This window comes from Bos indicus, chromosome 10 (assembly GCF_029378745.1).
Source record: "Bos indicus isolate NIAB-ARS_2022 breed Sahiwal x Tharparkar chromosome 10, NIAB-ARS_B.indTharparkar_mat_pri_1.0, whole genome shotgun sequence".
NCBI lineage: Eukaryota > Metazoa > Chordata > Mammalia > Artiodactyla > Bovidae > Bos > Bos indicus.
Window position 1 is genome coordinate 23,949,320 of NC_091769.1, and position 23,104 is coordinate 23,972,423.

At 41.0% G+C, this 23,104-nt stretch overlaps 2 gene segments (V, D, J or C); both read right to left on the reverse strand.

The window, feature by feature from the left end:
- The window catches only part of LOC109564829 (T cell receptor alpha variable 18-like), a 33,313-nt gene extending 11,993 nt beyond the window's left edge, over positions 1 to 21,320 (reverse strand). Inside the window, 3 exon segments of the V gene segment in view lie at positions 33 to 4,066; positions 21,109 to 21,201; positions 21,310 to 21,320. Of these exon segments, the coding sequence occupies positions 33 to 141 (109 nt within the window).
- LOC139185437 (T cell receptor alpha variable 18-like) lies at positions 3,747 to 19,484 on the reverse strand. The segment is given in 3 exon segments: positions 3,747 to 4,066; positions 17,303 to 17,347; positions 19,433 to 19,484. Coding segments are annotated over 3 exon segments (417 nt in total).
- Positions 21,321 to 23,104: the final 1,784 nt, after the last annotated feature.

The following is a 23,104-nucleotide window of genomic DNA, read 5'->3' on the forward strand; positions in this document are numbered from 1 at the left end:
ATCGTTAACATTTGGAATAAAATGTTACTTACTGAATATTAAGATGATCAGAAGAACTGAGTGAGTGGCAGAATGCATGTTCGCAAAAGAAAACGATCCTTGGTCTCTGGAATACACAGATGTAATAAATATAGTCTCCATCTGAATGTTACAGAAGCTGCTCGCTCAGAAACTGAGAGCCCCTTTCTGTACTGCAGCAATATTCTCTCTTGTGGCTACAAAGAAGGCAAGAGAAACCAGCTCCGGAATACAATGAGCAACCGCGTCCGAAGGAAGCCCCGCCCTCTGGTGGTGATCGTGAAAATTGCACCACAGTGCGGTCTGACCTATTCCTCCTGATAACTTGTGGGGTACATACAGGAGAATGGGACAGAACCCCAAGAAGAGAGTCCTAAACATAAGCGTGCTTAGGGAAATATATTATTGCTTCCATATTTTTTTCATGTTACAGGTATCTCTAGCTTTGCAAGGAACCCCAGTTAGAATTTCTAGATGGAATAGTCAGATTTCTTTCTTTCATGTGTCTCCAAGATTCCCATGAGTCAGAGAAGGATCCCCCTGAATGGAAAGTGCTCCCTCCTCTCCTGAAGTTCTTTACCTGAACTAGCTCTGTTCATCCCCAAGACTCAGTCAACATGCCATGGAGGAAATCTTATCTCCGGCAGGTCTCAAATAATGTGTGGTTGAATGATAAGGTTATTATTACATACCCTACCATCATAAAATGACACGTTGGTAAAAATATCCTCAAAAAAATAAATAAATATATTACCATTACTTCTTTTTCACAGTTAAAGGTAGAGTTGACCTTACAACCAGAAAACTGGACAAAATATATGAAACAAATTTTGGACCTTGTACACCAGGTAGCACAGAGATAAGGAAGACAGAAGAGAAGAGCACTGACATTGCCCAGCTTACTTCATGGAGGCAGCTTCCAGGCACCAGTGCATGAGGGATTTACCAAAACTGTCCCACTGTGGGATTGAGATGGAACCTAGAAATTTGTGGACCACTGTACAAGAGAGGAGGGATGTGGACAAAAAGAGAGAAAGGGAGAGACAAGGGCAAGGCGGTAGCATGAGGAGGGAGGAGATCCACTTTGAATCTTGGGCTGAGTGATAATCTGCAATAAAAGAGAGAAACCTTGGTGAGTTTGGTAAACCTCCCTGAAAAGATCTCCTCTGGGGCCCCTCGACCATACTTGGATGATAGCACTTGTCACATTCTTGTTTTAATTCAACTAAGTATTTTTTTTTTAAGAAAGTCAAGTTCAGATACTTAATATATTAACCAGGCTTGCTTCATTTCAAAGGCATGTGTGTGGTGTTTATCAGGCTCCTGTTTATTTATTTTATTAGAGATTCAGGAGTCGCAGTGGAAAGAGCTGTCTGCTCAGCGTCTATCAGCCTGTTTGTCTAGGTTCCTGTGCAATTATTTGTGCAAGTGAAGTGAACCCAGCAGAAGATATAACAAAGTCATTTCATAGCTGCTTCTTTTTCTGGGATTTACTTTATGGAAAGTATGGTTGTACTATGGTAAGAAGTCAAAACATTGTTCTTTGCTGACATAAACCATTTTAAGGCATGAAGACTCTGTGGCTGCAGTCAGGTGTGAGGTTGCCTTACACGGGTTTTCAGGGCAGTGCTGTCAATCCAGTAACAATGGCTATGATGTAGTCAGTTGAACTGACTAAGAACAATTTCAAGAACAATCTTTTCAAATGTACCTTTCCACCTACAGAGATTTTCTCACCAGTTAAAATGAACTCCTACTAAAATTAGAGCTATTTTTTTAATGCACAGCTGTTTGCCGAGTTGTCATTTGTTTTGTTTATGGCTGCCCTGGGTCTTAGCTTCAGCTTGTGAGGTTTAGTTCTCTAACCAGGGACTGAACTTGGGACCCCTGCATTGGGAGTGCAGAGTCCTATCCCCTGGACAAAAATTCCCCCTAAAATTGAGTCAAGTTATCGTGCTGGTAGGACTCTCTGGCTCAGCAGATCACCTAGGTGCTCTTAAACTTTTGTGCATGTTCAGGAATCCCTAGGCTCCAGCATTCATTCTGGAAATTTAAAAAGTTCTCTGCTGCTGCTAAGTCGCTTCAGTCGTGTCCGACTCTGTGTGACCCCATAGACGGCAGCCCACCAGGCTCTGCCATCCCTGGGATTCTCCAGGTAAGAACACTGGAGTGGGTTGCCATTTCCTTCTCCTACAACATGTAAACTGAAAACCAGACATGATTCCCATCTCAAATTGCTTTCAGTTGACTGAGGAGCAGGTAAGCAAAAAAAATAAATAAATAAATAAAAATAATAATCTTCTGCCCTGTCTGTAGTCCCACTAGCCTGGACCCAGAGATGTGGAATGAGGGATCAGATCAGAAGTAGAGAGCTGATACAGTTACCACCAGGGAAATAAACCCTGCTTGGATACTTTTTTTCCACTGTAAGATTTATTTTTGTTTTTTCATCTCCCTCTCCCTTTCTCTGGCCTGTTTATCAAGATGTTGAACCCCCAGTGCTCAGGTGGCCAACACCCAGGGTGCAGGACTCTAGGATGTTAGGGAGGAAGTCTGCACTGACCTTTAGGTAGGTGTCCTGACATCCACCCTGTTAAATGAGGATGGGGTCTACATCCTCCAGGACCATTAAAACTATTCTACTATTAAACTCTGTATTTTGATTGCTGTGTTTATAAATTATGAGATGACAAATAACCAGTGTCTAGGCCACATCTCCCTGACTGCCTGGCAGTAAAACATATCTCTTTTCACACCTTCTGTGTCCCCCACTGTCCTTCCAGAAAGTCTGGTCCCCAAAGGCGTGGACAGGAGTTCAACCTGCAGAGATGCAGAGGGGATGCTCTGTGCAATGGGCATGATTGTTGCAGAGATGCAGAGCCCAAGTGGCTCCACATTCCTGCTCATGAGCAGAGGAGTGGGGAGATGTTCTTGCCTTGGGAGCGGGTGATATTTTCTCCTAGTTTCTTGGAGCAGGTGAAAAGTTCACTCCACTCCAAAGATAGCTTATTGTAAGAGTACATAAACACTTTTTCCATATATCAGAAATATGACTGATGATGAATAAATTTCCCCTGAGGTGACGTTATTATTGGCAAAGAGAATATCCTGTACCCTGTTTTAATACAACACATTATGCCTGCAATAGTTACCAACTGGACTGCTCTGACCCACAGGGCCATTGACAGAAGGATTATCTTGTCAGAAAACTCTCCTCCTGGAACTTACCTGGGTAGCAACCTTGCTGTAGCAGCCATAGGGATGGAAAAGTCAAGGGAAGAGAGAATAAAGCTCCTAGTCTCTGAAGATGGAGTGTCTGCAGGTATATCTCAGCAAGACATACAATCCTAGTCTGAATTATTAAAACCAGAGACTACCTTCCAGATCATACAGTCATCCGTTAACAATGTTCCTGGGAGTTTTCATTAACAGCTTGTGAAATATTTCAGCATATATCAACTGAATTGTCACTGAAAAGTTAATGACACTTCAAGGGATTCTGTGTCTTTAGGGGGAATGTGAATGGGCTGAAAACAGGCATTCAGAGAAAAGCCCTTAGGTTCCTCTTTATACTGTCCCACCCCAGATTCCTCTCTGTAGGGCAATCCAAGAATTCCAAGGTTCTTAGCTCTGAACTTCAGAGCTCAAAGTACTTTGACGATGCCTCTAGCACAGAACTCTGGAGAGCTGCCCACAGACTGACCCCATCTGTGCCCTTGGGTTTGTGTTCAGCTCCCCCTGCGGCCTCTTTCACTGTCACTCAGAGCACAGTAGTACACAGCTGAGTCTGATGTTTGTCCAGAGGATTTCTGCAGGTGGAAGGAGCTGTCACTTGAGATATGAGTGGCTTCAAAACCTCTGCTGGTCACCTTCTGGTTTCCTAATGAGCTTTTCAGGAGCATCTCAAGCTCTTTGTTTTGGTACTGGACATACCAGAGAAGAAAACCTGAATAGCTGGACTGGTAAGTACACTTCAGAGTCAGAGATGCCTTCTCGGGGAGGGTAACAACGCCTTCTGTCTGGGTCACCGAGTCTCCACTGGTCCCTCCTTAAAGAAAAAAACCACACACACACAGAGTAAGACTTTGTTAAGTTGGCTAAGGAAGAGGGACCATCTCCCGCTTGATAGAGGTTACATGACATCCTAAAACCAAGGAATAGAACATCTTAGAAATTTTAAATAACTGTTACTCACGCATTATCAACAAGATCACAAGTCCTAAGCACAAAGCAGACAGCATAGCTGGCTCAGAAGCAGTGGGAGGCTGAGTTTGGGGATACACAAAAGTTGAAAAAACTATTCCTCTAGTTTCTTGATCTTTTGTTGAAATCTTCAAGAAAATCTTGGTTCATGTGTTATGCAAGACAAACTCCCCTACAAGATCATGCTGTAGGCTGAGCAAGAGAGAAAGGTTCTCAGAAATGAAAGATGAATTTATATCAAACCACCAAGGAAAGGGAGCAGCGCCCTCTGTCGTTCTCCCTCTGTTTCTGCAGTCTGCTGTACATCTTTTAGTATTTATCCTGAAAAGGAGCTCAAGCTGTAGGCATAGGAGGGAAATAGGTACCTCGGGTGAGCGCAGGGCTCAAGGAAGGAAGCACCAAATAATTTCTGCAGACTTCGCAATGGTGCCCGAAGCTGAGACAGTCGGTAATTCCTCTGTCTTTAAGATGCAGAGAAATACAGTTCCCTTAAGGCTTTCCAGGCCCAGCATCTATTGTCTGATCACATTGAGCAATAAGCTCATTTAGGCAACTTAAGTTATAGTGTGAGTGTGAAAAAAGACTGAACTGAGATCTCTTCTTGTCATTTCCCTCACTGGTCCCCTAGAATCAGGGGATGAGCTGTCTCTGCTTAGAATGTTCTTCCTTTCTGCCCAGAATCTTTGCCTAGGCAACTTCTTATTCCTTCTTTAAGAACCGATTTACTCCTTATGAAAGTGCTGATCCAGTCCTTCAGGCTGAGTTAGGACCCACCTCTCTTCCCACTGTACCTTGTACGCACATATATCACTGTCATTTCTACACCATATTGGAATCATTTGTGTGTTGTTTTTCAAACTATGTTTGATACACCTGAGATCAGGAACTTAATCTTATTAATCTCATTGGCCAACTTCTCAAAATATGCAGAACACTAGTTCAGAGCAAATGGTTTAAAAATATTTGAAAAATTAATGAATAAGTGAATGAGTGGACATGTCCGGGTGTACAATGATCTGTTTATGAAGGATAGTCTCTACGAGAAATAGTTCTCAGGCCCTCGGTATGATGAGCTGCTTCCAGAGGCAAGTCTAGGGTCTGAACACAGGGGCATTAGGTATTTCTCAAAACTAAGTCACAGTTCTTCATATAAGAGACCACTCTCATACTGACTATTTTAAAAATATCATAGCACCTTTATACATACAAAACTTAGGTTAAGTATAAACCTCTTCGGTTCACAGTTCTTAATCATCAAAGTGAAAGTCGCTTAGTCGTGTCCGACTCTTTGCAACCCCATGAGCTATGTGGGGCTCTTCAGGCAAGAATACTGGAGCGGGTAGCCTTTCCCTTCTCCAGGGATCTTCCCAACACAGGGTTCAAACCCAGATCTCCCACATTACAGACGGATTCTTTATCAGTTGAGCCACAAGCAAAACTCTAGAATATGGAGTGGTAACCTATCCCTTCTCCAGCGGATCTTCCCGATCTAGAAATCGAACCAGGGTCTCCTGCATTGCAGGTGGATTCTTTAGCAACTGAGCTATCAGGGAAGCCCGTGCATATAAAATACAAAATTAATAAAATTCATATTAAAACATTAATTTGAGAAGTGATATTTTACTGAAGAGGTGGTGAAATCTCATTAGAAGAAAACTATAGATTGTGTCATTCAATAATTCACCTGATTAAGATGATTTGGAGCTTAAGGCACTATTGTCTCCTGCTGCTGCTGCTGCTGCTAAGTCGCTTCAGTCTTGTCCGACTCCCTGCGACCCCATAGACGGCAGCCCACCAGGCTTCCCTCCATCCCCCCACCCCATCCCTGGGATTCTCCAGGCAAGAACACTGGAGTGGTTTGCCATTTCCTTCTCCAATGCATGAAAGGGAAAAGTGAAAGTGAAGATGCTCAGTCATGTCCGAATCTTAGTGACCCCGTGGGCCGAAGCCTACCAGGCTCCTCCATCCACGGGATTTTCCAGGCAAGAGTACTGGAGTGGGTTGCCATTGCCTTCTCTGCACTATTGTCTGAATTACTGTGATAAGTGATTTCCAGTATTTTTACTTCTATTCAAAAATATCTATTTAAGTCAGCATTATATAAATCTATTATTGAAGAAAGCATCAAAAAATCAGCACTGAAAAAAAATATTGTGAATTTACTGCTACTTTTTTCTACTTAATTGCATGCTGATACATTCAAACTTTTTAGATGTTTAAAAAATATTCTTAAAACTTTTATCCATTTTAAGACCTACGATGCTTTTATTTGTAAAGTGTCATTATTCCCTTTGTCTTTCAGTTCAGTTCAGTCTCTCAGTCGTGTCTGACTCTTTGCAACCCCATGAATCACAGCACGCCAGGCCTTCCTGTCCATCACCAACTCCCAGAGTTCACTCAGACTCACATCCATTGAGTCAGTGATGCCATCCAGCCATCTCATCCTCTGTCGTCCCCTTCTCCTCCTGCCCCCAATCCCTCCCAGCATCAGAGTCTTTTCCAATGAGTCAACTCTTCGCATGAGGTGGCCAAAGTATTGGAGTTTCAGCTTTAGCATCATTCCTTCCAAAGAAATCCCAGGGCTGATGTCCTTCAGAATGGCCTGGTTGGATCTCCTTGCAGTCCAAGGGACTCTCAAGAGTCTTCTCCAACACCACAGTTCAAAAGCATCAATTCTTTGGCACTCAGCTTTCTTCACAGTCCAATTCTCACATCCATACATGACCACTGGAAAAACCATAGCCTTGACTAGATGGAGCTTTGTTGGCAAAGTAATGTCTCTGCTTTTCAACATGCTATCTAGGTTGGTCATAACTTTTAAAAAATGACATAACACAAAATCTTCAGAAAGATGAGGAGTATTCTAAATTGGCCCAACAGATGATTAGAAATATTAGAAATATGATAGAAATTATTTAATTTGTTGTTATCAAACAAAAAAATCCAAATCAAAGAATCCTTATGTAATTCCTACACCCTGTAGGTTGGCAGACTTTTTTGTCTATAAAGGGTCAAATAGTAAATAGTTTAGGTTTTGAAGTCATACAGTCTCTGCTACAACTATGCTGGTATAGCACAAAGCATCCATGGTCAATGCATAAATAAATGAGCATGGCTGTCTTCCAATAAAACTTTATTTATAAACATAAGTATCAAGCTACTTTGCCCTGTGGCTATCCTTTTCCAATCCCCTCTATACTCCAAGAATTTATCCATAAACCTCTAAAGATTACTTTTTTCACTAAATATTATCATAGTTTTTGAGGAGGCTTAAAATAAAGATCACATTAATGAATAGAAATGAATAAGGAAATTGAATGATGTTAATGCCAAAGATACTTCCCAGGTGGCTCAGTGGTAAAGAATCCACCTGCCAATGTGGGAGATGTGGATTCTATCCCTTGGGTCAGGAAGGTCCCCTGGAGGAGGAAATGGCAACCCACTCCAGGATTCTCACCTGGAAATACAATGAAGAGAGGAGGCTTGCAGGCTACAGTCCCTGAGGTCACAAAGAGCTGGACATGACTTAGCAACTAAACAACAGCAAATGCCTAAGACACATTGATGCTGAGTTTTCAAGAATGAAAACCACAGATATGGACACTATAATCAAAGAGATCACAGAGTAGGATTGAAAATAGACCTTAAACAAATAATGAAAGAAATAAAAATAAATTACAAACCTGAAAATGCAAAGTTCTATAATTCTAAAATACCCACTAAGCTTTCCTTAGCTACTGACTCTTGGACAAGTATACAAGAATGAATAGGCATTTACTATTTTTTTTTAACTCTTTTAAAGCAAGGAAAAGAATTTTAGGAAAATAAATAAATAAAATCAACTAAAATATCTATATGAATGGGTTATATAAGAGGAAAATAGTGCCTTTGACATACTCAGTATTGTTGAAGAGAGAGGGAGAGACAAAGATGGAGAGATTAGGGACATGTAATGAAATAAAGTTGGAGAGGCAGTTCTTCTTTGTCCTAAGAGCAAATGGGGATCCAGGTGACTGGCATGCTAACATCTGCACTCTAGCAAAACGCTCTCACCATGGAAAAGGGACTACATGGAAGAGTGATGGGGTGTGTCAAGTGTTGAGCAAGAGACTGAGATGGATTTTTAATGAGGATTGTGGAGGTGAATTGGGTTGTGGGGATTGTGACATCTTCTAGAGGACTTTTAGGAAGCAAAGTCAACAGAACTGGGAAGTAGATGAATACAGTATCTCAAAAATGAATATCACTAAACAAACAAACAAACAAAAAAATACATGAGTCTTGCTGCTGCTACTGCTGCTGCTAAGTCGCTTCAGTCCTTTCCGACTCTGTGCGACCCCATAGACGGCAGCCCACCAGGCTCCCCCGTCCCTGGGATTCTCCAGGCAAGAACACTGGAGTGGGTTGCCATTTCCCTCTCCAATGTATGAAAGTGAAAAGTGAAAGTGAAATCGCTCAGTCTTGTCCGACTCTTAGCGACCCCACGGACTGCAGCCTACCAGGCTCCTGTGTCCATGGGATTTTCCAGGCAAGAGTACTGGAGTGGGTTGCCACTGCCTTCTCCGAAATAAATTCTAAATATAGATAATTAATATTTTTAAGTAATAGCTATTTTTTAAAAAATAAATTTAGGATGGTCATGAATTTTCTAAGCATGAAAGTCAGAAAGAGTATAGGAAAATAATAGCAGATCAGACGTCACAGTAATTTAAGCTTTTGTATAGGTTTGTTAATGAGATGCTTAAACATTACCAGACCGAGTTACTTCCCATTCATCATCATTGATTCTGACCTTCCTCACACCAGGAATGGGCCTTTAGAATTTTAGATCTTCAGTCTTTTTTTAAATAGTTCATTAACAAAGTAACAATCATTTGAACTAAAAAGAAGGCAATTCTAGAAAGAGGGTAGATTTAAAATGTTCCTGATCCCCTGTGTTTAGCCAAGGAGCTTTCTGTTGAAGCCAGCCAATGCTGTGCCAACAGAGCTTGAGTGAGTTATTCCATTGGGGCTCATAATAAATCTAGGGTCAATAGCAAGGAACTCCAGGATAAAGACCAGAAAACTATAGGTTGTGAAGGAAGCTTTGCATGCAGAGATCAGTGGACCTCTAAGGAAGCTAGTTCTTTTGAGAAAGTCTTTTCTCTAGCCCCCAAATAGCTGAGAAGAAAGCAGCAGGTTGAGTGCCATCTGTCCTAAATGGAGAGGAGTACAACGAGATTGGAGAGCAAAGACATGTTTTTCTAGTTTTTCAGCAAGGTACTGGCATTGCTGCTTAGACCAGTGCCGTACTGCCTAAGACATTGCTGATCACAGGTACAGAAATATCTAGGCTTTTTCACTCTCACAGCATTGCCTCCACTTAAAGTACCCCAGCAATCAGACATGCCAGAAAGGAGTAAAGAAAGGGAAAGGATACTTCAGAGAAAAATATGGGCTTCATCTGGGGAAAATAAAGTCTGAAAAAGTGATCAGGGTCAGTGACCCAATTTCCCTAGCCAAGAATCAGTACACAAAGTTTTCAATGATTGAGAATTCATTTACAAGGAAGCTCTCACAAAGAAGGAATATCTCACTGAATGCATTGCTTATGTATTGAATCCTCTTGAGGGAATAAATATAATTAAATAAAATTAGGAGAATTATGTAAACCTCAGACATAATTATCATGAGAAAATACAGTGTCTCCAACAAGATTTTGACCGATGGAAGAGAAGCAGGACATGAACATGATGGCCACCTGACTTCAATTCCACCTCCCTTCTGCTCCTCTCCAGCACTTTCCCCACTCATCTTGCAAGTACTTCACACTGACTCTGCTCTGTAACTATGAAGTAGGGGCCACAATTCAAGTAGCTGTCTCCTATTTCTTTCTCCCCAGTCTCTCTTTTCTTTTCTCTCTTTTCTGTACACTACTTCGCTTCTGTTTCATCTTCTCATCTCCTTTTTTCTTTTTTTGTCTCTGAGAGAAATGGATGTGTAATAGAAGGTAGAAATCATTGGAATAATTGTGAAATGACAGTAAGGCTCATATTTTAGAATTTTTAGTCATGAGTATCAAAACTAGATAGGTAATGCATGTGATTTCTTCTTGAAATTTTAGTTTTACCATGGCCCTAATCTGATGCTCAATTCTGCTGGGGAATCATCTCTTTACACCACTCAAAGCAACAGATCTTCCTCACAGATGAATATATGGAGATGCCTCAGTTCCCCATCTGAGTAGTTCAGATGTTTTCCTAACTGCCAGAAACCCTAATTTAAATGTTCACCAAGATTCTTCTCAAATGCTGAGAAAACATTTTGTCATTTGGAGTAGCTTAGAGTGCTCCTTGGAGCAGGCAATGGCACCCCACTCCAGCACTCTTGCCTGGAGAATCCCATGGATGGAGGATCCTGGTAGGCTGCAGTCCATGGGGTCGCTAAGAGTCGGACACGACTGAGCGACTTCACTTTCAATTTTCACTTTCATGCATTGGAGAAGGAAATGGCAACCCACTCCAGTGTTCTTGCCTGGAGAATCCCAGGGATGGTGGAGCCTGATGGACTGCCATCTATGGGGTCACACAGAGTCAGACACGACTGAAGCGACTTAGCAGCAGCAGCAGAGTACCCCCAGTGGTCTAAAATTGTTGGGTCAACTAGCTCATCAGCAGCCACTAGCTTTCCATTCTCTCCTGAGGACCATCTACAAATTATCAGGAACAAAAGAACTGTCAGCTTGGGTGGGGATTTTTAAAGTAAACTTATAGCATATTCAAAAGCAGAGACATTACTTTGCCAACAAAGTTCAGTCTAGTCAAGGCTATGGTTGTTCCTGTGGTCATGTATGGATGTGAGAGTTGAACTGTGAAGAAGGCTGAGCGCCGAAGAATTGATGCTTTTGAACTGTGGTGTTGGAGAAGACTCTTGAGAGTCCCTTGGACTGCAAGGAGATCCAACCAGGCCATTCTGAAGGACATCAGCCCTGGGATTTCTTTGGAAGGAATGATGCTAAAGCTGAAACTCCAGTACTTTGGCCACCTCATGCGAAGAGTTGACTCATTGGAAAAGACTCTGATGCTGGGAGGATTGGGGGCAGGAGGAGAAGGGGACGACAGAGGATGAGATGGCTGGATGGCATCACTGACTAGACGGACACGAGTCTGAGTGAACTCTGGGAGTTGGTGATGGACAGGGAGGCCTGGCATGCTGTGATTCATGGCGTCGCAAAGAGTCGGACACGACTGAGTGACTGATTTGATCTGATCTGCTTCCTTCTTCAAAATGTCAGTTAAGGGAAACTACTATCTTAAACTATTTTGTCAAATTTCATCTTCAAAGTTGAATAAGGTTGTTCCAATCTATTTCAAAATAAGTCCACAACAAATTATCAACATTTTTCTATGAGTGAGATCTTTTTCTAAGTCTTTAAAACTTAAAAACTGAATTCAGCTTTGTCTACTTACAAGACGTTGCAGTATAATAGGAAAGACAAGGACGTGTGTGTATGTGTGTGTATACATATACAAAGTGGCACATGAGATAGTACAAAATGAATCCAGAAATAAGGAAACATTTCTTATAACAGAGAACAGTCAGACAAAAAATTAATGAGAACACAATCGCTTTGTCTTTTTCCTGGAAATGATAAAAAGGAATGTTATCAGAGGTTACGTAGAGATATTAGGTTGGGAGTAGACTAAAGACTAGAGACACTTTCTAGATGAAAATAAGAGTAGGAGATGGACACACAGGTGGAAGTAATTTAGGAGATATGAGGTAAAGTGTTCTATTCTATTACGCATTTCAAAATTTTAAAGTACATATGAATATATTATTAACCTATCTCTCCTCTCTATATATAATAGTATACAGTTTGCAACTTGAGTTATGGAACTCAGTTAACATCCTGATGACCTATTGATGCTACCACCCTGCTTCATAATAATTAAGTCCCCTTTATACGAACCTTCAAGTTTCAAACTTTCAAAGATGCAAACATGCATTCTCATGTCCAGTCACTTAAGTCAGTCCACATATCTGGTGTAATTTTCAAGGTACTGTAATTTTATTTTGTTTTCTTTATTTTTGTATTTGTCTTTTATGTATTATTTGTCTGAAAAGTATTGTAAACCTATTGCAGTACAGTACTATATAATCAATTGCTTAGTTGGACAAAGCTAGCTTTGTTGGACTTAAAAACAAATTGGAGTTGTGCACACGCTCTCAGAATGGAACTCATTTGTATGTAGGGGGATTAATGTAGAATGGATTTGCAATACAGCTTTTGAATTCATTTTCTGAGAAACACTTTGTATTTCTTTTTTCCAACTGTTACCACCCTCAAGTGCCACAATAAATGTTTCAAGCTTGTCTCCTGAGCAGAGGCCAGAATGAAGTGAAAGAATAAGCTAGGTGGCTACCTGGAGGAAAAGCACTCAAGGTGCAGGAAGAAGAGCTGCAGAGACCCCAGGGCTGGAAAGCAATCGCCATGTCAGAGCAACATCAAATGTGGTGAAGGTGGAGAGAGTAAGGAGGAGACAGTGACTCATGTCAGAGAGGGGGCAGGGAACCAGATGGAGTAGTCTTACAGGTAGTAAGAATCTGCTTTTCATCTCAGTGAGATGAAAAACCACTGGAGAGTTGTGAGCACAGAAGCCACATGATCTGAATTATGTTCTCAAAACCTCACTCCACTGGGTGGAGACCAGACTGAAGAGGGGCAAGAAGGAAAGAAGAGAGATCAAGGTAGGGTTATTATTGCCACCCCCAGGCAAGAGATGAGAGTGGCTTGGATCAGGTAAGAGCAGAGTTGGAAGTGAAAACTGATCAATTCTGGGCCTACTTTGAAGAAAGAGCTAATTGATTTTCCTAACAGATCAAATGGCGATATGAGAAAAATTGAGGAGATAAGGGCAAGCAACTTCAAGGTTTCCGACCAAGATGATTAGAGAATTTCATAGACAGAGCTGTATTTTGCGTAAATGAGGATGAATTCACAAAAAGCAGCTGGAAGGTATGGATGATAAAGTAACTAGAGTGGTGGAAATCAGGAGATCACCTAGAGATATGCCAAGAAGATGCCCCAATGGAGATGTCAGATAGATCATTTAATATACAAGTTCAGAAATCAGAGGAGCCAGGTGGGTTTCAGATATAAATGCTGATATTTAAATAGTTTTTAAAGCCAAGAGACTGGATACAATTAGCTGGAAATAAATTGTTGGTAGAAAGTAAAGAGTTCTAAGAATAAATTCTTGAAGCATTCCAATGTTTAGAGATCAGGGGGATGAAGGAAAAACCTTCAAAGGAGACTGAGAAGGAGCAACTGATAACAGGAAGAGAACCAAGAAAGAGCTCAGTCTCTAAATCTAAATAAAGAATTTCAAGAAGGGAGCATTCTATAATCTCAAATGTCATCATTATTTGCTATGAAATTCATATGTTGAAACTCTAGTCCCCCAATGTCATTGCATTTGAAGGTGGGATCTTTGAGAGGCAATTAGGGTGGAGTCCTCCCTGTGGGATTTGTGCCTTTATAAGACATGCAAGACAGGCTGTTTCTCTCTCTACTCTCGATGTGAAGCTACAATGAGAAGTGAGTAGTCTGTAAACCAGAGAAGGGATCTCACCAGAAACTCACCATGCTGGCACCCTGATCTCAGACTTCCAGCCTCCAAAATGGTGAGAAACAAATAAATCCATGTTGTTTATAATCCACCTGGTCTATTGTACTTTGGTCCAAACAAAGACACTGCTTCAAGTAGTTAAAAATACTAGCTGGAACAATAAATGCATGTAAACACAAATACAAATAGGCAAATTTTCCTATTAAGATACAGAGACAATCTGAATAATATTCAAATCTTGTGTAGGAGATACAAAAATAATGCAATGAAGTGACAGAAATGTTAAAATTTTGTGATTGGGCTCCCTGCTGGACTCAGGTGGTTCAGTGAGCATCACATTCACAAAAGGAAGGATGGATATGAGTGTCATAGCAGATACTGGGATGGGGAGAGATTATTCCTTCGTTTGGTGCTAAATGGGAAAGAATAAATTAGATCAGGGACTTTTACTTAACATCAGAATGGAACATGTAATGTTAATTATTTAATCAATGCAAATTAATAAAAAAACAATTTTTTTATCAGACAGAAAGTCTAAATATGACTCGGTTTCAGGTGAACAACTTTGATATTTGTTAAAGCCTTAAAAAAAAAATGACTTGGGCACCACATGTTTATATGCAGAAAGGGAAAGTCCCATTCCAATAGTCAATGGTCAGAACAGACAGGTATACTGTGCCAAATTAAGGGGACCTCACACTAAGGAGAATGTCAACAGAGGAGTATCTGCAGAGAAACCTGAGCTACATTCTAACAGTAAAGAAAATATAGCATACGTACAAATGATTCTGGAAAAAATTGTGAGAAAAAGAAGAGCACACTTACATAAACTCAATAAAGCGGGAAGGAGTGAAGCCAGGAGAGCAGGAATGAGAAGAACTTCTGTAGGTACAGAGGACACAGCAGTAAACTGACACAGACATTCAACACAGCAAAGCAATTAGCATCCCATGCAGGTAGGAGAGAGGGTCTGTCATTCAAGGAGCACTCCTTCTGTGGTCTAATAATAAGATGCAACTCCAAAGGGGAAAGACTTACTTACCCAACTTATTTTAGCATAGAGAACACTGAAACCTAATGTTGAAAAAAATTAAGCAGAGAATTCTCCGCTGAAATGAAAGTCTGGTCAGCTGGGGTCCTTTTGACAAGGTAAAAACACCTTTCTTCTTTCTGAGCACTCCGTTGACTTGTACCAGTTTGAAATCAGTTCTCCCTTGTGCTTCTATTTACTTTCTGATCCTGTTGATAGATTTTCTTTCACATGTAAGAGCAAATCATATGGTCAGTTTGAAGGTTTATATGAAAATTAAAAAATGGGACCTAATTAAAATTAAAAGCTTTTGCACAACAAAGGAAACTACAAGCAAGGTGGAAAGACAGCCTTCAGAATGGGAGAAAATAATAGCAAATGAAGCAACTGACAAAGAACTAAACTCAAAAATATACAAGCAACTCCTGCAGCTCAATTCCAGAAAAATAAACGACCCAATCAAAAAATGGCCCAAAGAACTAAACAGACATTTCTCCAAAGAAGACATACAGATGGCTAACAAACACATGAAAAGATGCTCAACATCACTCATTATCAGAGAAATGCAAATCAAAACCACAATGTGGTATCATTTCACGCCAGTCAGAATGGCTTGATCCAAAAGTCTACAAACAATAAATGCTGGAGAGGGTGTGGAGAAAGGGGGATCCTCTTACACTGTTGGTGGGAATGCAAACTAGTACAGCCATTATGGAGAACAGTGTGGAGATTCCTTAAAAAACTGGAAATAGAACTGCCATGGGACCCAGCAATCCCACTGCTGGGCATAAACACCGAGGAAACCAGAATTGAAAGTGACATGTGTACCCCAATGTTCATCGCAGCACTGTTTTTAATAGCCAGGACATGGAAGCAACCTAGATGTCCATCAGCAGGTGAATGGATAAGAAAGCGGTGGTACATATACACAATGGAGTATTACTCAGCCATTAAAAAGAATACATCTGAATCCGTTCTGATGAGATGGATGAAACTGGAGCCTATTATACAGAGTGAAGTAAGCCAGAAAGAAAAACACCAATACAGTATACTAACAGATATATATGGAATTTAGAAAGATGGTAACGATAACCCTGTATGCGAGACAGCAAAAGAGACACAGATGTATAGAACAGTCTTTTGGACTCTGTGGGAGAGGGCGAGGGTGGGATGATTTGGGAGAATGGCATTGAAACGTGTATATTATCATATGTGAAACGAATCGCCAGTCCAGGTTTGATGCATGATACAGGATGCTCGGGGCTGGTGCACTGGGATGACCCAGAGGGATGGTACAGGGAGGGAGGTGGGAGGGAGGGTTCAGGATGGGGAACACGTGTACACCCGTGGAAGATTCATGTCAATGTATGACAAAATCAATACAATATTGTAATTAACCTCCAATTAAAATAAATAAATTTATATTAAAAAAAGAAATTTTATGATTCAAAATATCTGATCAAACATATGTACTCTCCTCCTTTCTCAACAGACTTCCCACTGGGATAAAATTTACAAGTATAAACAGGATGATACTAAATCCATAATGTGAAAAAATAAAAAGATGAAAGATATCAACAGTTCCCATAAGACAAAAAGTAGATGTGAGCATTCTGATGGGTGAGACAGAGAGGGAGAAAACACAGCCCAGAATGAACTATGAGAAGATTTCATTGGACATGCAAGTGAAGGAAACTTACTCCTTAGGAACCTGTAGAGATTCTGGACTGAGAAAGGATAAGTGTGATGGTGGGCAGGAGGGACAGCACATGGGGACGAACTGAAGGTCACTGTGTGGAATAGTTATACTAGTCTCCCTGCTGCTGGACTTACATGTGAGAAGCATAGCAGGCTGTCCTGTATGTGGGCACCTGATGTTCACTAAAGTTGAAATAAAACACCTGGAGCGCTGTTTTTTCCTGTGAGTACTTAACAGAGCTAAGTGAAGTGCAGTCGCTCAGTCATGTCCAACTCCTTGCAACCCCATGGACTGTAGCCTACCAGGCTCCTCTGTCCATGGGATTTTCCAGGCAAAAGTACTGGAGTTGATTGCCATTTCCTCCTCCAGGGGATCTTCCCAACCCAGGGATCGAACCCAGGTCTCCTGCATTGTAGACAGATGTTTTACCATCTGAGCTACCAGGGAAGTAACAGAGCTAAGCCACCTTCAAACTGATATTAGGTGGAAAGGAGAGAAAGAAACAGGTTAATAAGCAGTTCCCTGCTCATTCATCCTAAACAGAAGCCTGCCAAGTAACATGGTAAGTCCACATGGCCAGACTACTGGCCAAGAATCCCATTCAGGAAGAAACTTTGTGGAGAACAGGGACACAATGACATAAGAAGTCCATCCCACTACCAAGTTCTTCATTCTTATATATAAACCAAGAACAAAGTAACATTAGTCATTAATAAGTAGAGATGGTATTTCTTTCCATACCTTGAAGCACCAAGTCATCAACTGTGAATATGACAGTCATTATACCTGGAACCAAAGTTGTGGCAGAATGTCATGCTTTATGGTCTCATATGGAAATGCATATTTGGAGAATGACCAAAGGATCTAAGAGAATAATATAATGGTTCCTTGGTCACTACTCTCAAAAAATCTGGAGTCTTTGCTTTGAATAATAATTCTTTATATTTTAAAAATTTTTCTCTCATAAGTTCTTTATCATACATTATTTTAATTTTTCCAGATTGGTAAGAAAGAGAAAGGGCTTCCTGGTGGCTCAGATGGTAAAGAATCCACCTGCAATTTGGGAGACTTGGATTCAATCCCTGCAATTTAGGAGACCTTGGGAAGATCCCGTGGAGAAGGGAATGGTTACCCACTCCAGTACTCTGACCTGGAGAATTCCATGGACAGAGGAGCCTGGCAGGCTACAGTTCACGGGGTCGCAAAGAGTTGGACACAACTGAGCAGCTAACACTTTGACTTTTCACTTTTCCCAATTAACAAGAAGATTCTGGCCTGGAGAATTTCATGGACTGTATAGCCCATGAGGTCACAAAGAGTTGGACATGACTGAGTGACTCACTTTCACTTTCAAGAAATAGAGAAAGAAATTAACTTTTAAAATAAAATAATTTTCAAGTCTACCATTGATTGAATGCACTCACATGACAAGAGAGTTTCATGCTAGTAGTAGACACTGCTGGTGCTCAAACTAGACCCCCTTTTCCAGGCCTGTGGACCCAATTCCCAGCTGCTGCAAATGTTGGCTATGCTTGGCTCATAGCTGCCCTCTTTCCCAGAAAACTGATCTACACCAATATACATCACCATTCTCCAGTAAAGTATATCCTGTTCCAATGAATGCCTTATTCTAAGATCAGCTGTATGGCCCCTTGACTCAAGGTGGGAGGGATCAATTCTGTGGGGCATTTCATGCTCCAGAGACCCCCATGAAGTCAGGCTGGATCGAGAGTTCAGCTCAGCCACATTAATTTTTACCCTCTTCCCCTCCCCACTTAACTTGCTTTTCTCAAAATAAGATGGGTGTCAGAAATCCCAACTTTGGCTTTGTTAAGGAAGTCAACCTAAGACAATATGCTACCTCACTTAATCCTAAACCTATCCTGAAATATGTATGAGTATAGCCTGAAATCAAGCCACTCGTTAGCAACAAAAGATAATCAGATCAGCACCACAAACCAGGTTCTTTCCAGTGGCACCAGAAGACACAAAAGTGGAAAGAGAATTCGAGTATCTTGAGCTCAATACATTTCATGCCCTTTCTCATTGCCTTTCAAGTGCTTTTTCCATGATTTGGAAATATTTCTGAGTCATACCTTTCCAGACTGAGAACTTGAAGCAAATTCCGATTAGATTACATCCTTCTTTGCATGCTAGGTTGCTTCAGTTGTGTCTGATTCTGTGCAACCCCATGGGCTGTAGCCTTTTATACTTATACGTCCTTTTAGTCAGTGACTATGTGAACAAAACTGAGTAAAAATCTTAATTAGTCATTTCCAGCTTTTCCTGCTCTTTGGACTAAATAAACAATGTCATGTCTAACAGACCACTACTTCAGCTTTATGACTACTGTGACTTCTAATTTTTTTTCCCGGGATCTATTTGTCATTGTTCAGTCACTCAGTCATATCTGACTCTTTGCGACCCCATGGACTGCAGCATGCCAGGCTTCCCTGTCCTTCACCATCTTCTGGATCTTGCACAAACTCATGTCTATTGAATCGTGATGCCATCCAACCGTCTCGTCTTCTGTCATCCCTTTCTCCCCTGCCTTCAATCTTTCCCAGCATCAGGGTCTTCCAATGAGTCAACTCTTTGCATCAGGTGACCAAAGTGTTGAAGCTTCAGCATCAGTCCTTCCAATGAATATTCAGGATTAATTTCCTTTAGGATTGACTGGTTTAATCTCCTTGCAGTCCAAGGGACTCTCAAGAGTCTTCAACACCACAGTTCAAAAGCATCAATTGATTTCCATCAGATCACAAACATTTTTCCTGGACTTTGACATAAGTTATAGGACAATTCCACAGTGCCAGTGAGTCAGGAGAGGGCAGATGTTCATATCCTTGTTGGTATTCCTAGCTCTCTCACCAACATTTTCTAAAACATCCTCAATACCATATGGTCTTTGATAATGATCCATGTAGGCCTTTAATCACCATAACTTTGGTTACTCAGAGATCCTTCTCAGGAAATCTGTACCCCTACACCCTGCTGTGGGTGTGGGATATTCTATGGCTGTAGCTGATTCTCTCTACCATCCCCAGCCACACTCAAGTACACAGGAATCAATGCACTCTCCCAGAAGGCTCACACTTGGAACTTTGAGTTGTACTCATCCTTTACTCAAAAATGGTAACATAAACCTCTGATCTGAATTCCTGCAACTCTCTAGGCTTTTTGTTTCAACAAGTTCTCACTGTCTGATGCTAGTCCTTCCATCCACCCATCAAATGTATCCTTATCTAATCCACCAATGGGGTTGCAGTTGAAGATGAAGATGGGTGAAGATGAGGCGGCAGATCTATAACTAAAATAATTCATGACTTATAACTTTTTCAAAATAGTTGCTTAAGACTCCTTTCTGGGACTTCCCTGGAGGTCCAGTGGTTAACACTTGGCCTTCCAATGCAGGGGGACTTTGCAATTCTCTTTCCACTTGTGTGCCTTTCAATCCCTGGTCTGGGGACTAAGATCCCACATGCTTCACAGCCAAAAAGCAAAAAACATAAAATAGAAACAATATTGCAACAAATTCAATAAAGGTTTTAAAAATGGTCCACATCAAAAAAAAAAAAAAAAAACTTAAAAAAAAGACTTCTGCATTTATGTTTTTCTATTATTTTCTAAAGCAATGAATATCAAAAACCTTGAATAACTACATGGGGAAAGAGCAAAATGTACCAGGAACTATGAGGGAGTATCTCAGTTATCATATTAAAATATTGTCATATGTAAAAGCATCATAATACCAATTCCAGTGAGTAAAGTTATGGTACAAAACTAGAGTACAATAAGAAGCTTGAAAAATATTTCAGTCATTCAGACCAAATTGTGTCTTTAATTTCCCTTCAGAATCAACTGTTTTCAGAATTATGAAAATACTTCCCTAATCAATCAAACCTTCTACACTGTTACTCTTAATCCTCATCTACAGCTAGATAGGTAACAGAATGTCTGTGCCCTGCAGCCTAAGCTCTCCAAGAGGCACTGCCGGGGCCCCAGCAGGTTTGGGCACAGGCTGCAGGTGCCTGGGGAGCACTGTGTGCTCAACTGCACAGAGGTAGGTGGCTGAGTCGCTGGGCTTGGAGTCTCTGATACGCAGGGAGACATGCTTGCTGGTTTTATTGGACTGCGCTGTAAATTTTCCTTCCTCTTTGTTGTTGTTGGCATACACTTGCAGCAGAAACTCAGGGCCTTTCCCAGGGTACTGTCTGTACCATGAGAAGTACTGAGAAGCACTGTCAGAATAAGTGCAGCCGAGAGATGCGGCGGCTCCCTCTGGGACGGGCAGAGACGCAGGACTCTGCTCCACTGTGTTCTGCTGGGTGCTCGCCACTGTGCAAAGAGACACGAACGCTCAGTCAGAGAAGGTGAGTTAGGTGGTGATGCTTCCTCTCCAGAATTCAAGTTATCTTTTCACAGGCCTCACACCTCTACCATCCCTTATTTAACGGAAATAGTGTTCATGTTTCTCCATGAGCCTAGAAGGGACAATGACTCCAAATAGTGTATTTTATGGTCCCTTAGAAATGCCGCAAACTTACAGATCAACTGAAGCCACAGGATCACCAATAAAACTCTTGAGGATTTCATCATTCTTTCCTCCTCTGGTTCACTGAGGATTCAAATTTTAAGCCCTGAAAAAAAAAAAAAAAAGAGTCGAGCTCAGACATTTCAATTTTTCTGCTTTAGAAATCATAAAAAGAGCCTGTTCAATCAAAGACAAAAGAGACTTTTTTCATTACCCATGCAGCACACCACCAAGATCCTCCTCTCTCCTCCCACTTTCTCCCACCTTCTCTCTCTCTCTCTCTCTCTCTCACACACACACACACACACACACACACACATACAGGAAGGAATACATGAGCAGGGTCCCTGAGAAGACACTGCCATCTTGTGGACTCAAGACCCTGATCAAAGAAATATATGAAACATAGATCCTTACAATGGGAACTTGTCGGGAGCCGTGTTAGGCATTACTGACAAAATGGAGGCACAGTCTCCAGCCCCCTCTCCTTATTCTACAGGCACGAATCCCAGGATGAAGGAGTTAGGCCTTGTAATTCTAACTTTTCTTTTCCTCTCCTCAGCTGAGTTGACTGAAAAGGAATATTAAGGTGCTTATTGGTCTTGAGAGGAGCATGAGAAGGCACAAAGCCTTCTGCAGCATTGCTCAGAAAATAATTCATAAAGTTAATCATTGACATTTGTTCAAGGACTTTTACAAAAGAGTGTTCCAGGGTGAGCACATAGGCTGTAGCTTGAGGCCATGGGAGGGATTGATATCTGAAGCCTATTTTGAGGAGAATGTTTATGGCAAAGGAGCTTACTGAATTTAGGGTTTAGAAATAATTAAAATAGTTAGAAGTTAAAGATGTAAGGAATGTTGTCAAGTTAGCATATTTTACTATAGCTTATAGAAGTTAGGAATTTTTAGAGACACATAGCTAGTAGCCTTTTTAAGAGATAGTGAGCTCAGGATGTTAGGGGCAAACAGGACTTAGGAAGATAAGGAGTAAACTGAGGAATGTAGCATGAGTTACAATGTAATCACAAGTTAACTATAGGACACATTAGAAGAGGTAGATAATAGACGATAAGGCTGATTCCCAGAGAATCACTGAAGCAGGAACTCTGTTTGAAGGGCAACAACCATTTATGGAGATAATAAATCTGGGAGAGGGGGAACTGAAAATGTCAAACCTCTGGCCTAATGTTTTTGTAAAAGTATAAAAGAGAACCTTAAACTTGGAATAAACAGGCAGTCCGTAGAAAACTGAGAGGCTGTCTCATTGGTCAACACCATCCATCTCTTCAGGTTGAATCCCTGGTTGCTGGAGTTGGACTCTGGCAGGAACTGATGGAAATAAAAATATGCTACTTTAGTTAAATTAAAAATTTGAGAAGCATATGGTCCAAGTCAATGTGTGTGGGGATAGAGTGATGTCTACACATGTGTTTTACATCAAATGTCAACACTTGTCTGATTAGAAGCAGTTTTATCAAATGGCCACTCTCTCACACTGAAAAACTAGTCCTAAAATATTCTAGTGATAGAAATCTGGGTGAGGCTCTCATGATTCAGGGGATCTGTATAGCTTTTCTTCATATCAGGCCAACACTTCTATCTTATTTCCCCACTTCTATTTTTAAAGAAATCTAATCTAACTCAAAAGAATCCTCTCAAGACATAATGACCTAAAATCTAACTGAAAAAACATGTTTCCAGCTCACAACTTGGGCAGATTTTTAACAAAGTCAAGGACTTAATTCTTACATCCATTTTGTACCAGTGGCATATCTGTGGAATCATCGCTTACTTGGGCTGATGGTAGTAGTAGATGGACTAGCCTTCAGTACCTAGAGTGTAAATAAAACCCAAAGGACATGTTCATGGGTCTAATCCCTCTTCTTGTACACAGCCCTGGCATCTCAGGATTAATCTCCGAAGTTATGGGTCTGGTATCAGTCTCTCTACCAAGACTTCCCTGATGGCTCAGTGGAGTATCCGCCTGGCAATGCAAGAGACATGAGTTC